Genomic DNA, 14,697 nt, shown 5'->3' with positions numbered 1-14,697 from the left:
GAGATTTGAATGCTGCAAATAATTTGAAAAAAGAGTGATCATTTTTTAAAGCATGTTAATTCTCATTCTGCTTGCTGATGCAGAGGTGCAGATACAGGTTAGCATTACTGCCCTCCTGTGAAATCTAAGAACTCAGCCTGGACTGGTGCTCGTTGGCTGCTTCTGGAAGTTGGGATGAGAAATCCACATGCAGCACCCTGAGGCATACAGGCCATCTTCTGGGGACACTCTGGGAGGTGATCTATTGTGAAGCTGGTTTGTGTCACTGTCTCAGCCAGAAGTTCATCTTTATCTGTGTAAAACTGGACTCAGATTTGTGTCTTGGCTGGGGAGTTGGTGCTCAAAGCCCTACGAGTGAAACAAAGTGGCTCCGTTCATTCCCTGGCGTGTAATGAGCCTGGCAAACTTTTGGCCAGGCTCATTTCATCTGAGAAGAGCCAGTTCAGTCTCTGTAGAAAGTGAGCCCCCCGTTTTTCTCTTCTGGGGTTGGTGGGTTTGCCCTGCCTGGATGCCATTTGCCCACCAGAGGCCTCCTGTCACTGCCATTCTCAGGAGGGGACAGGAGAGGAAACGTGTGCATTTAGGAGACAACTGGAACTGGCCCCACTCTATAAATGCCTGCACTGGAGCAGTGACTGAGCTCACAGCAGCCTAGGGCTGTAGGCCCCTGCTTCAAGGGATGTTAATTAGGAAGACAGATTTAAAAGTGTTTCCCAAAGTTAAAGGGCTGGTTTGATGGAGAACCAGTGTAAGGAAATGAGCAGACATATTCCTGCAGAAAGGTGACTGAGTTGCATGTGTTACAGAAACACTGAGGGACAGAGATGAGTCCCTGTATCCGTGGAGCATCTTGATGGGACTTGGCAGAACAGTGTTGGTGTGGATTAGCTCAGAAGTGTAAGAAGTGAAACAAAAAATGTAATTTTATTGTTAATACAGCAGAAATAAGAAGTGAAACAAAAAATGTAAGAAGTGAAACAAAAAATGTAATTTTATTGTTAATACAGCAGAAATAATTTAAAAAGGGACTTGTTGTGGGATGCATACCTTAATGCCCAGGTAGGTTTGGGACTCTCTTACGAGGCTCTTTCAATTCTTTCTGCTGTCCTTGCTGTTTAGACCTGGAGAGAATTTTGTTGTTGTTTCACTTTTTCTATTTGTTGCCATATTACTTTGCTAAAATACTTAACTGAAAGGGAAGAATGTTTTGAAGTAAGAAAAAGCCTATTTTCAGTTAGATAGAAAACTAAACCACTGATATTTACCAGTACATCAGTCCATATTAGTTTGGTAATAACTCTTTGTGCTTGAAAAGTTTTACCTGCTTGGCTGCTTCCTTTGGGACTAAGAATTCACTGAAAGAGAATTTCAATAAAGGCACTGCTTCCAAGAGCTTTGAACAACATGCAGTGGGGAAAGGTAGTGTAGTGTAGTGTTGTATTGCAGTATCCAGGATTTCCTTTTTTCAGGAGACAGGGAAGAGAGAGCAAGCTAACAGTGTGTTTACTTCTGAGTCACTTATGTGTCCAGCCAAAACTATTGTCATACTTCCAGTACATGAATGTTTTTCCAGCTTTATGGGAGGGACTGTTTGTATGTTTAAAAGAAAAGAAGCTGAGCCTGCCTCCTGAGATTCAAGAACAGCAGTATTTCTGTCTTTTTTCCAAGATGGCATAAGCGTGGCTCTAAGTAGGAGTTTTGCAGCTTGTGTAGGCGTTCTTCCAAAAGCTCCAAGAAGAAACTGACTCACCTGCAGTTAGCTGTTGAACAGTCCAGCATGTAATAGTTCAGGTGAAAAACTGCACCAGTTGTGTTGTGGGCGCTGTTCAGTTCCGGGACATTTTCTCACACTGGGTAAGGACTGGTGTACTTTACTCATTACATCACTGAGTCAAGGAAATGAAGCTGGTACTGTTTGCCGTGTGATTTGCAGATGACCAGAACTCATGTGGCAGAAAAAGACACTTCAGAACAAAGTTCTGTGTTGTGGAATATGAAGTGTGCCCAGTGCTGCTGCTGTGACACTGCAGCTGGACAGCTGCGTTACACAGCACTGCTCCCAAATCCCACTCTGGATTGGGGCGGTTAAGAGTTAGGGAAAACTCAGACCCAAAGATGATACGGTCCCATGTCAGACACCACGAAGAAAATAGTTCACTAATCCCAGATAAAAAAATTTAATCTTTCTATAGAAACAGTGCACTGTTTTACAAACGTGTTCATTTGGTTTCCAGTACAGCAAGTGTTACACAGAGCCCCCCCGCCCCTCCCTGGGCCTTTTGTCTGGAAGGTAAGAACTGAAACACAAAAGGCACCAAGCAAGAACTTACTCTAACAGAACTTCAGTATGACAAGACAGAGCAGAAATGATTACAATGTTAAATATCACCCTACCGATCTGAACCATTATTTAAAATAATTAACTTCTTAAAAAACAAATTTGGTGTTTGACTTCTCAGTAGTTATAAATCTGTAAAGGTTGAAATCAGCACTGCAAATTGAGTTCATTTACAATGGTTTGAAAAAACCTGCAGCCTTTTACATGTGGTTTGTACAGGTTTGTTTGTGTGTTCTTAAAAAAGTATCAAAACTGTAGAACTTTCATATATATTTACATTCGTCTGTTAGTTACAGTGTTATCACATACAGCCTTTCTCAGCTTTTTTTTTCATGCACACAGTGCATGGATTTATAGAAAGAGAGCTTCATACCTTAATAATGGGATATCTCACTCATGTTGTCACTGCCTTAAAATCTAAAATTTGGAATAGAAGGATGCTTGATTACTTCTGTCTAGTCTATGCAGGCCATGAGGCATTTGAGAGTATGTATTATGTCTGTAATGCATACCAGGGCTTTAAACACTTCCTTTCTGCTCTTAGACAAGAATCAGCTTCCAGCTCACATTACTCTGTAAATTTATTCTAAAAGAAAGGAAAAAAAAAAGGAAAAAAACTCCAAACCTACACAGCCTGAGTTTCTTCTACTCATTCAAAGACAAAAGGTTGGACTGACATAAAAACATGAGGAAGATTTCTCTAGGATTTGGTACAGTTCAGGGAGGTACTAGTCCATTATGCAGTGGGAGGTAAGTGTATTCACTTCCCACAGAATTCCCAGGAAATCCTATAGAATGAGATGAGAAAAACCAAGTGTTTTTGCTGCCAGGTGCAGGATGACCCAGCCAAAGACACTGGAAAGGCTGGGAGTTTTTAACCTGCTCTGGCCTCCTTGCCCAGTGCTCTGGAGACCTGCCATGGGGCAGCTCGTTCCATGGGCAGGACTTGGGAAGAGTTCTGTGTGTGCCACAGCAGCTCCTGAAACTGGGGTTTTTATCAGTAGGAGCAGAGGACAAGGGCAAGGAGGGAAGGAAGTGACTTCTGTTGTTGTGCTATTTTCCTGATGAACCAGGGAGCGTGCTCACTTGGGAGTGTGGAAATATATGGCTAAATCTTTGTTTAATTCTGAGCTGATTTAAGAGATGCAAGATCCCCAGTGTGGAAAAGTATTTAAATTTACATTTAGAAACAAACAAAAACCAAATCAGATTTGTACCAAGCTGTAAAAAAGCAACAATACAGCACAAAACCCCTGGGTGCTGTAGGAGTTTCTCCTGACTGAAGTGCTGTAGGCAGTAGCTCTCCAGTTAAATGCACTGCATGGATTCTTCATGGATAAACTGGAAAATGTAAAAGCAGCCCTTAAGAGCCAGGTTGGAAATCAGGAGCTGTTTGTTATGGAGTGTTCCACTGGTCAGCTATCTTACACTACAGCTCCTTCTTACATATTGTCTTTAGATTTCAAAGCAAACTTCTCAAACATCCTGTAAAAATTCAATTATTCCTAATTTTCATAAATGTAGGCTAGTAGTTTTAAAATATATGTATATATATTTATATATATGTATATATTTATATGCCTATATATCTATCTCATCCAGATAGATATATACACAGATAATCTATGCACAGCAAGCCAAACATACAAAAAATAAATACTCTCACCCCTCTACTATATTTACAGAACAGATCTTATAATCCAGATTTTGTTAATAAATATTTCTAAACTGCCTGTACAGAATTTATTTTACTTATGTTGATGGATAGCCACAAAGCATATTCAACATATTTACAAAATATCTATAAATATAGTCTTAAAATAAAGCAATAGCTACTGAACCTTCAGCCTGGCTGGTTATGTACATTGAGTTAGTAGCTCAGCTGTTGCTTATTCACTATCACAAATGGGTAGTGCAACAAGTTAAAATGTGTATAAAAGATTATACATACAAAACTCTCACATCCTTTGGATGTTTGCAGTTCATTATAACTTTGTGGTTACCCTTCTGCAACATAAATAATGACCGTAAAGAAGAAGCAGGTTCTGTGATCCAAAGCAGATTTGTTCAGTGTTCAGATGATTGGAGCAGCATCTTCATCCTCATGGCAACCCATCATCTTCTAAGCTCAATGCTACACGCTGGGGAGGGAAAAAACACTCTTGTGAACTGTGATACTGCTGCTAACTTGTATTTCTTGTTAGAACTCTCACGGGTGTCCCTGCTGTATTGGTCACAAGTCTATTCCAGACAGTGATTTTTTTTCCTCCCCAAATGAGGTACCTTGCTCAAGTGTTACTAAAGAGGTGCTGGGAAGTTTCCTGTCCATGTATATTGGATAAAATTCCTTGTAAGGGATGGCGCTTTCTCCAGTGTGATCTTGTGTGGGACCTTTAAATCATAGAGGACATTATCCACCCACCTGCCTGCCTGCAGGAGCTGTACTGCCTTCACTCATTACTCTGGATCTTCTGCTCTCTTCTGAAAATACAATGCACTTTTACCTGCCAGTGCTCCTCTCCCCAGGGCTGCTGCTGTGAAGGAGGATCCTTTTCCTTAATTTCTTACAGAACCTCACTCACTTCCCCTTGTGAGGAATGTGACTTTTCTTTATGCTCTTACTTTTACTATAGAAAAAATATTCTCCCTGGTTTGTAGAGAAATTCACTTAATCCTTAGGATAGTTTGGGCACTCGGTAGCAGCCTAAGCACGGATAAAACAGAATCCAGTAGGGGATGAGTAATCACCATCCCACCCTGAGGTAGCTCTTGAGGGAGCTTTACATTTGTCAGATTGGTACCTCGATTAGGACAATTATTCCTCATTTGAATGCAGTATCTGATCCAGAGATCCTGGATCAGATTGAACAGGGAACATTCTAAGACAACTGCACAGGCTGCCAGAGGTTTAGGCTTCTGCCTAATCAATGATACTAAAGAAGTTCTGGTTTTTGTCATTATGTGGCAAATAAGCAACACTGATCCACATTCTGTATTGGAGCTCTCTACAGAATTAACCTTCATCAGCCATCTCCTCAGGTACTTACTGCTGGGTACACGTGTCCAATTTGGGCAGTTCGCCCAATGTGGATTTCGTCTTCATCTTCCTCTTCTGTTGTCTTCCTATAAACTGGATTATCAAAATTCATGCTTTTAGTATTCTTCCGTTTCCAGTTTCTCCAGATGAGGTATCCCCCCATGCACAGCAAGCCAATGACCACTGAGGAGAGGGGAGAGAAGGGCTGTTAGGCAGGCATGGATCTGCTGGGATGTTCATAACATTTTCTCAAAGCTGGGCTCCTGCTCCCCAGTTCAGCACTTCCTGTACTCTTTCCCACCCCACCCCTGAAACTGGAAAAGTGTATTTACTGCGGAAAATATAATATTTGTATTGAACTCCTTCAAAGGTTAAATCCAATCTGCTTACCCACAGGAATGACAATTCCAATCACAGCTGCTGTCACAGTTGAACCGAAGCCTTCATCATCGTTTGCATCTGTAATTACAGAAGTGTTCTGATCATTTAACTTGGCTGCTTTTAAAGAATGTTTTCTGTTAGTACCCGTGCTGTTCTGCCCATCAGACAGCTTTTGCAATTAAAGAATTTACAGAAGGTTTCATAATAAAATTATTCTGGCGACACTGAAGGATCTGGGCTGAGCTGAGCTCCTTTCTCCTGAGAAACGAGGTGTCCCTGCAGTGCTGCTGCTTCAGCAGGGGACAGGGACAGCCCAGAGCTCAAGGCCAGTGAAGGGACAAGCTCCAGGCTCCAGGGCTGTCAGAGCAGCTCTGACCACAAATGGGTGTCTGTGCCTGGGCCTCCAATTTTCACGCACAAAAAGGAGGCCAGTTTCAAAAACCTGCCATTTCATGGAAATGCCATGCACGCATCAGGGGATGGTGAGCAGCATTCCTAAAAATCCACAACAGAACACTTTCTAGTACTGACACAATGCATGACTGACTGAGCTGTCAGAAAAAGAATGCAGTTCAAAGCCATCTACACAGCTTCTCTGTTTAATTTTTTCCTTTTTTATTATTTACAGCTAAGGAGTTAGGGAACACATCTATCCCTCACTGCTGCAGCCTGCCCCAGCGTGCAAGAGTGGTCCCAAAACTCAATACTGTACTTAGAAAAAAGCAATTACAGGAAAATATAATTTAGAAAAATTCAATACAACCTTTCAAGTTCTATACTTTATAATGTTTGCTCTGAGCTCTCATATAGGGTATCAGAGAAAATCTACTTTTGCTAAAATAGCAGGAGTTGCAAGAGGAGGAACTAACCATACTTTTTCTTTTGATACACCAATTCATGCAACTTTTAAATACCTCCCTGTGGCAGGCTGTTCCATTACATAGTTATTTACTTAATAAAAAGCCACACTATTTCCAAAGTGGACAACAAAACCACTTTTCTTCCATGGCTTATTAAAAAGGTAATTAATGCATTTGAAAGAAACTTGCACAAAGAGAACTGAACGCATTTTAGCCACTGGACTGTGCTTTCCGCGTGCAGCACAGTTCTACAGCCAGGGTGCTGGATTGCTGCTTTCCAGATGTAATGGAAACAGTGAAACATTTGGGGGAAAACAGCATTTCCCTGTTTTTAAACATACATGTCTGAGGTCTTGCAGAGCAAAATCTTCTCTCTGGACTAGAATTTTTTTTTTTAATAGCAGTTCAGCCTTTCTGCTTTGCCTTGGCAGCAGGACCTGGAGGGATTGCCTGTTAGCTCTGAGATTGAGGCTGGTGTTCCATTGAGGAGAGCCATTAGTGCTCTCCACTGGGATGCTCTTCTGATAAATAATGCAAAACTTCAAACCTGTGTCATGATGAGGCCACATTAACATGCCAGGCACGGCCACACAAACCAGAGGCAGCTTGTCTTGGGCTGTAGTGATTCCACATGTCCAGCAGCACTAAGGATGCTCAGGGGGAATTTTTCACCCAGAACTTGTGCTGGATCACGTTACTAATTAAACAATTAAAATAGGTGAAGCACCTGCAGAATCATCCATTCTGCAGTCTGCAGCACTGAAGCTGGGATGAGCCAGTACTGGGCACAAGGCAAGGGCTGATGTGAACCCTCAGGGCAGTTCATGTGCCTCGGATAAAAGCTGATACAAGCTCCTTGACATGCCAAGTGACAGGAATCACAGCAGCCATCCTAGCCCAGGTGCCTGCAGAGAGAGGAGCTGATGTCTCCTGCTGTGCAGCAGCGTGTGCCTGCACCTGACCCCTCTGGCATTCAGACATTAGGTCAGGTCTCCCAGCAGTGCGTGAGGAGCTGTGATCTAGGACAAGGAAAGGAATCTCATTCTCTTACAGTGCTGTGACAAATTGCTGTTTCCAGTGGTCATCTCAGAGTCTATCAGGATGGATGTGGTGGAAGGTAAATGAAGTCTTGGGGTGGTGATTGTAGCTTCTGGTGCAGCTTTGGGGACGCCCTGAGTGGTGTCATTGGCACTGCCAGGTACAGCGGCCATGGTCGTCGTGCCGTCAGCACGGGACGCTGTGGTTGTGGAAACCACCACAGGAGTTGCAGTGGTTGGAAGATCTGAAAACCAAGAGCAACAATGAAATTTGGTTAAAGCAAGTACACCAAACAAATCACCAATGGTGATATAAACCTAGAAAGGATTGTTATGTTTAATGAAGAGAAGCAGAAACTAAATTCCAATTCTATTTCCCAGGTAGTCAAACTATTGACAGTGCTCTGCCGAAAGCTACAGAAATTATTTCCTGAAGTCAAGCTTGATTAATTGATACTAATAAAAAAAGCAGTCTGTATTGAAGGTAGCTAAGAAGTTCACAAACTTGGGGGTTTTTGAGTACCAGGAACTCATTGCATGTTAGGAGAAACTACAGTGAAGCCACTTGTCTCTTATTATCTTATATTATCTGCAACAACTGTGTCCTCTTCAGACCTGCTACCTATCTATAGATAGATATATAGATACCTAAATAGATATATAAGTACACATTGCATATATATATATATATATATATATATATATATATAACATAATCAGTAAATCAATGTATGAGTAATCAATTTCAATGGTTTATTGATTATTCACACTTCTAGTGCTGGTCCCTAGTCCTTTTTTCCCCCTTCCTGCTGTATCTTTTTCTGGTTAAGCTTTCCAAAAGAAGCAAGCTTTCAACAAGGACACCACAGTGCTGCTGTGCTCAGAGGGCAGCAAGGAGTGGAATACAGAAGTCAGTGTTTGTGTTTTCACCATCAGGAAATATATTCACTGTGAGTATGATTTTGTTGGGCCAGTGAAATGGAGATGTGATTGTATTTACCTTTGTAGCATTTTTTCATGTCAGGACCCAGCCACATATTGTCAGGACAGGCACACGTGTACTTGGGGGAGTGGGGAGAGATCTGAGGTGCAGGGAGACACAGGTAGTCACAGCCTCCGTTTGGCTGGGGGCTGAGCTCACAGGAATCTGGAGCTGTTCAAGGATGGAAGAAAAGACAAGTTATTTTTCTAATAATTTATTTCCTCCTTTGGCAAAGAAATATTCAGATCCTCTGAAAAGACCTTCTCCCACTCCCTACCTCAATTAATCAGGCTGCTTAAGCATCTTTACAGTTTGTACAGTAGAGAGGAACCTTACAAAGTACTATAAAAACTTCCCAAATGCATAATGAATGGGAAGCATCACAGTGACAAGAGTAACTCACTGTTATCAAAGATGCTAATTAAATAGCTATTAGCAAATTGCAGATTCTTCAATAAATGCTGCTGCTGAATTAATTATGCAGGAACTTCAAACATTAGGCATTGATTTCCCATTATTACCTGTGCATTCTCTCTCATCAAGAACCATCAGGGAGCATTTCATTTGCCAGCTCAAACAAACCTGATTCAGGGCCATGACATCCTGAGGACACCTCTTACCTTTGGGCTGCTTTAATTCATGGAACACCACGATGTCATGAGGGTTATTGAGGTTCTCTGCCAGAATGGAGATGTCCAAGCCGTTGAGCCTGTTTGCGCTGAAGATCGCCTCGTTCTCCAGGTCAGTCCAGAACACTCTGTCCTGCAGGGAACGCACAGATTCCTGACCTGGCCTGCTCAAATCCTACTCCAGTTGGATTAAACTCCAGCAGTCACAAAGTCAGTGCACCATGTTCCTACCTCGGGGCACCTTCTGTTCACACTACTTCTGTCTGCAGCTATTTTCTATTTTGGACAATGTTCAAAAGCCCAGCACTCCTACAAGTTTACAGCGTGCTGTGTCATTTTGAGTAGCTCTGTGACTGAGGCGAGGGAGCAGAAATTTGGTAAGGTACAGACAAGTTGCATCCGTGTTGTTTCTGAACTGCTTTTTCTTTGTAAGCTGGGGTAGATCATGAGCAAAGGGCCACACGCTGTACTAGAAACATTTGTTACCTTGCTGATTTTTTCCTCCTTTCCTAAGGTAAGACCTGCATTAAACAGGTATCCGTGAGGAGGCCAGTGCCTAGAGCACACCTGGAAGCTGAGCACCTCCTTCTCTTTTATATTACTATCTTTTGCATGGCATACTATGCCTGAAGATATAGAGCTACTGGTGGAAGAGGTACCCAGGAATCGCATTCTTACCAAACAGTTTAACTGCTCGGTCATCTGTGTGTGCTGCTGCCTCCTAAACCCGTGTGTATTTCTGCAAGGAAAGCCACACTGCTGCTCAACAAGGGCAGCTTAGCAAAAGCAAAAGCTGTCTGTTATTCTACCCAGCCATTCGTAGCAGGAAGGATGGAGAGAGGTGAAATAACCCGAGAGGTCCTTCCAAATGCTGCTGATGGGGATAGCACTAAAGAGCAGCAGGGACCTGGAGAAACCTATGCCCAAAGTTAGATGCCCAGATATCACACACTTCACATAGGTGGAATAAGGGATTTAAGGATGAGGGTTTTCCTGAGCCAGACACCAACTGGACCTTTCTCTGCTGTAACTTACCTACAGTGGGTGCCAAAGTTGAAGCCTTTGTTCCCCTGATCATTTAAGGCACTGGTGCTGCATTAGGTAAAAGCATGAGATAACACTTTGCTCTTGATTAAGGGCTTTAAAAACCAATTTCCCTGCTGAACCCACACGAGGTTAATCGGTTTCTATAGCAGCAACTGCCCTCACTGAGCTCTGTGCTGTGCAAAAGGCAGAACCTTTAATCAGGAAGAGCTCTGAGACCTCTTGCAGGCTCCAGTCTGCTCTGCATCCATTTTCCACTCTTACCTCAAACACTGCCAAGCCAAAAGGATGGCTCAGATCGTCCACAGAGGAGATCAGAACTTTTCTGTTGCTGCCATTGAAATCAATGCAGGACAGTGAATGCAATTTGGAATCTACCCAGTAGAGACGCTGATTCAGCAAATCTGGAAAGTAAAACACAATGAAGCAAAATGACACAGCTCTTGCAACTCTTTTGCTCTTGCCCAGCATGTTTTTCCTGCTGGCAGCATGACTAATCTCTTTATTATTTGGACTCTTTTTTTTTTTAACACTAGTTCTGATTTTGAATCAGTGCCCAGATATGCTGGGATAAGACCCTATAAATAAGATTAAAAAGAGGAACATTCTGCTCCGTGTGTGTGGGGAATGCCTGACTGACAGCCTTGTACAATGAGGTTCTTTTGTTACCAGGAGCAGCAGGTAAGCAGCAGTTTGGGCTTCCCAGATTCTCTCCATCAGTGCCTGAGTGAGAAGCTTCATCCCTCCCAAGGTTGTTCAGGCCTTGGCCTCTTGCTGGAGAACAACTACTGAGATTCCAATGAAATACCTCTCTGAAGGAGCTGGGAGATTCACACACTTTCAATGAAGGAGAGTCCTTGGGCAGGAAACCCTTCTTACACTGCAGGCTGAGGGAATCTGCTGGTGGGGACAGTCCTACCACAACCAGCCAGGTTTGGGGAGGGTGCAGGTAAGAGTGGGAGGAAAGGATCCAATGTTATTTGGAATGCTAACAACTGCATTCCTCTTTCTGGAGCAAATTCACTCATTTTGGATGGGATTCACTGAACAGAATGCAAGTGGATGAGAGCCAACAAAACCAGTTGTATAATTAAACAAGTCATTAATTAATTTCTTAATTGCTAAATGATAACATTATTTGTTCACAGCAGTAGCACTTCAGTAGTATGTAATAGCAGCAGCATTTCCTCCTCCATCCTTGCCATGGCCAGCATTTTCAAAGCCAAGCAGAGAACCTCACATCTGCACGGTGTTAAACACACACAGCTCCAGCTCCAGAGCAGGATGTTCCCTGCTGCTCCATGAAACCTCCTTCCCACTCTGCTGCTTGGTGTGGCAGTGAAAACCACCACAGCCCTCTGAGGGGCTCCATTCACCCTGAGCAGCTGGGCAGGCAGGGAATGGTGACAGGGAATGGGCTCTGCAGGCCCTGTCCCTCTCCCTGATACACTGTGCATCATTCATCAGTCCAGCACAGGATCCTGACATTGCTCCTGAGACAGGCCCAGCTACAGAGACATTTAACACCAAGGATTCAAATGCTTTTCAGACTCCTAAAGGGTTGTCACAGCTCTGCATCTTTCCCTAAAATTTCCTTTTGCCTTAAGGCACAATGACAAGCAACTCAAGGCTCCTGCAGCATGAAGTTCTGACTACAGCAAGACTTCCTGTCTGTGCTCCTGACATAAGGGAACTCATGTTTGTGAGCAGTAGTGACCAGCTGACTGGTTCAGGATTTGTGTGTGCAGCTGCCTTTGAGCAGTTACAATTTTGTTTTCCCACTTAACAATGAAAGATTTCCCTCAGCCGCAGCGGGTGCTGCAGCTCTGAGCTGGGCACTTACCAAGGGTGATGCCGTTTGGCCACTCGATGTTGTCGGTGACCAGCACCTGCCGCCCCACGCCGTTCAGACCGGCCTTCTCGATCTTGGCTTTGTCTCCCCAGTCAGACCAGTACATGAACCTGAGAGAGGCAGAGGTAAGAAAGCAATAACCTAGACTCCAGTTAAGAAACCTGCACTGCTGATTGCAGTAAGAGGTGCCAAAGCTTCTCTCCTTGTTACAGCAGTTAATTCCTCTGGTGGAACACATGCAGTTCTCCCACTGGATAATCTGCCACAAAACTTGCACCAGAATGCAGCATCTCACCCAGTAACTAACCCCTGAAAATTCTCCTGCTGTGCCTGTTAGGTACCTGGCGTTCACTCATCCAAACAGCCCAAACACAAGTCAGACAGACTTCATTTCCAGGCACAGCCTCTGTGCCAGGACCAGCTCAGGCACGTTGAACACATGAACTGGCCCTGAACTGACTTTTATCAGCAGGGACCTTGCCAAGGGCTAGTTAAAGCATCTCCCCAGTCCCAGAGCAGGGTGTATCTGAAAGGGCATCTGGAGTCCTGTGAGATGAGAACTACCCCCAGGTTTGTGACTGGCATGTGTCTGTTGGCAAAGGAGAGTTTGGGGTGTGCACACCAACCTCTGTGTGGGATCCACAGCGATGGCTCTGGGCTCGCTGAGGTCACTGTTGAAAAGTGTCCTCCTCCTGCTTCCATCTGCAGTGGCTACTGAGATGGTCTTGTTCCCAGAGTCTGTCCAGTAGATGTTCTTATGGACCCAGTCGATGGCCAGTCCCTCGGGGGAGTTGAGCTGGCTGTCGATGAGGATCATCTGCTCGGCCGTGTCACTCGCTTTGTCGATGTAGGCGCTGCAGGGACAGGAGGTCACAGGGCTCCCACACGGCTCCCAGAGCTGGGCCCCAGGGGCAGCGTGGCTGACACAGGAACCCTTATGGTGCTCCCGCAACCTTCTGCTTTCTCCTACAGCCTCTTATTTCCCCATTCCCATATGGCAGCATTTCCACGGTAGGGAACTGTGCATTTCATCATTCTACCTGCTTCCTACTGTAACTGCACAATTCAGGAAAGCATTTGACTTCTGGCATGTTAACTTCAACAGCACTGATTTGTGGGATTTATGGACATTAAAAATATAATCTCCAGAGCTCTGCTGAACAGAGTTGAACTGAGCATGCAATAAATGTGCTTAAATGTACCGCAGAATTAGGGGCTGTGTAGCTAATTATGACTCATCAAAGGAATTCATGAAGCTGCATTAATTTGGCAAGTGATTTCACTGGATACAAACAAAATGTTCACTAAATATTAGTGGCAGCCTCAAAAATCTTTCAAAACGATAATGAAAGGCAGCAGACTCCACATGGATGTTTCATAAATAACTGGAATGTTGCTCCTACAACCACACAGGCTGATTCTGCTCTCAGTATCAATTCTGCTGAGTGCACTGAAATTAGTTATTCTGAGTTTGCATCAGTGTTTGCAGAAGCTTAGTCTGGCTCTTAGAATAACTCATTACATCTTGGGACAGTTATAAACCAGCAGGAAGTTTCTACCCCTCACCCAAATATTTGAAATCATAAGATGCTTCCTCTTCCTGCCTTTGCTCATGGAATGAGAAGGTGAATTGTATGGGAGCTGAGTTCTCCAATATCAGATTAGAGCCTTGGAACCGAAACATCTAAACCCAGGAATTCCTGTCAGTTTTACAGGCTGCAGTCAGGGATGGAATGGCCATGCAGTCAGCCTGGATGACCAGCACTTTGCTGCATCTTCCCTACGAGAATGCTTTTGGTTTGTCTCTGACCCAGCACCACAGGGATGGTACCTCAGGGCTCTACGGGCATCTGACAGTGCTCCCAAGATTCCAGTATTCCAGTGTGACGAGCACCCCGTGCTCTCAGTGCACAGCTCCAGGCCAGGTAATCCCTTGCCAGTGGATCAGTTGTGTTCCCTGCTTCCTGCCTGTGCCTGCACAGGAGGGAAAGCAAAGAGGCTCCTGCAGCTTCCACAGCCCACAGCGGAAGGGCTCAAGTACCGGTGACTTTTCAATTCTCCCAGTAAATAAATATTGTAAAAGATCTGACACCCAAAGGAGACATCACCTCGACAGGACAGGATCTGGAAAGGCAAGTGAGGTGACCATTCTGAAAGATGGGATCTCTTGCCAGTGATTACCTCCTGTACCACAGTTTTCACCTTGCAATAGCCTCTCAACCACAGACTGCTTGTTCCCAGGAATTCCAGCATATTTGGAGAGCTGCAGGAGCAGTGTCTTGGATAATCCTCTGTGTACAAACTCAGCCCTTGCCCAGACAGACCCAGTGAGTGCTGACAGCTTTCTTCTGAGCTATCCCCCCACTTTCAGAGCCCCACAGGACCCTCAGGGTACCTGCCCAGCTACTGATGGTCAATGCCCAGCACAGCCTGGGCAGATATCCCTGCAGGGCTACCAGTGCCTGTAGAAACCCTGGCCTGGCTCCCATGTGCTGACACCAGTCAGCCTGTGCCTGATCGTTAGCTGAAATCCAGAG

General features: G+C 44.2%; 1 protein-coding gene across 2 annotated transcripts in view; it reads right to left on the bottom strand.

Moving 5' to 3' along the window:
* Nucleotides 1-2,153: 2,153 nt before the first annotated feature.
* The window catches only part of LRP8 (LDL receptor related protein 8), a 172,626-nt gene continuing 160,082 nt past the window's right edge, over nt 2,154-14,697 (bottom strand). For both annotated transcript variants that reach the window (XM_038145115.1, XM_038145116.1), the window contains 9 exons: nt 12,787-13,014; nt 12,152-12,270; nt 10,573-10,712; nt 9,256-9,397; nt 8,654-8,806; nt 7,668-7,898; nt 5,766-5,834; nt 5,386-5,558; nt 2,154-4,479 (listed from right to left, as the gene is read on the bottom strand). In XM_038145115.1, the coding sequence (XP_038001043.1) occupies nt 4,441-4,479; nt 5,386-5,558; nt 5,766-5,834; nt 7,668-7,898; nt 8,654-8,806; nt 9,256-9,397; nt 10,573-10,712; nt 12,152-12,270; nt 12,787-13,014 (1,294 nt within the window). In that variant the 3' untranslated portion in view covers nt 2,154-4,440. The remainder of the gene's footprint in view (nt 4,480-5,385; nt 5,559-5,765; nt 5,835-7,667; nt 7,899-8,653; nt 8,807-9,255; nt 9,398-10,572; nt 10,713-12,151; nt 12,271-12,786; nt 13,015-14,697) is intronic.

Source organism: Motacilla alba, chromosome 8 (assembly GCF_015832195.1).
Source record: "Motacilla alba alba isolate MOTALB_02 chromosome 8, Motacilla_alba_V1.0_pri, whole genome shotgun sequence".
Taxonomy (NCBI): Eukaryota; Metazoa; Chordata; class Aves; order Passeriformes; family Motacillidae; genus Motacilla; species Motacilla alba.
Note: the sequence above shows the minus strand (reverse complement) of the source record. Positions and strands in the feature narration are given on the sequence as shown.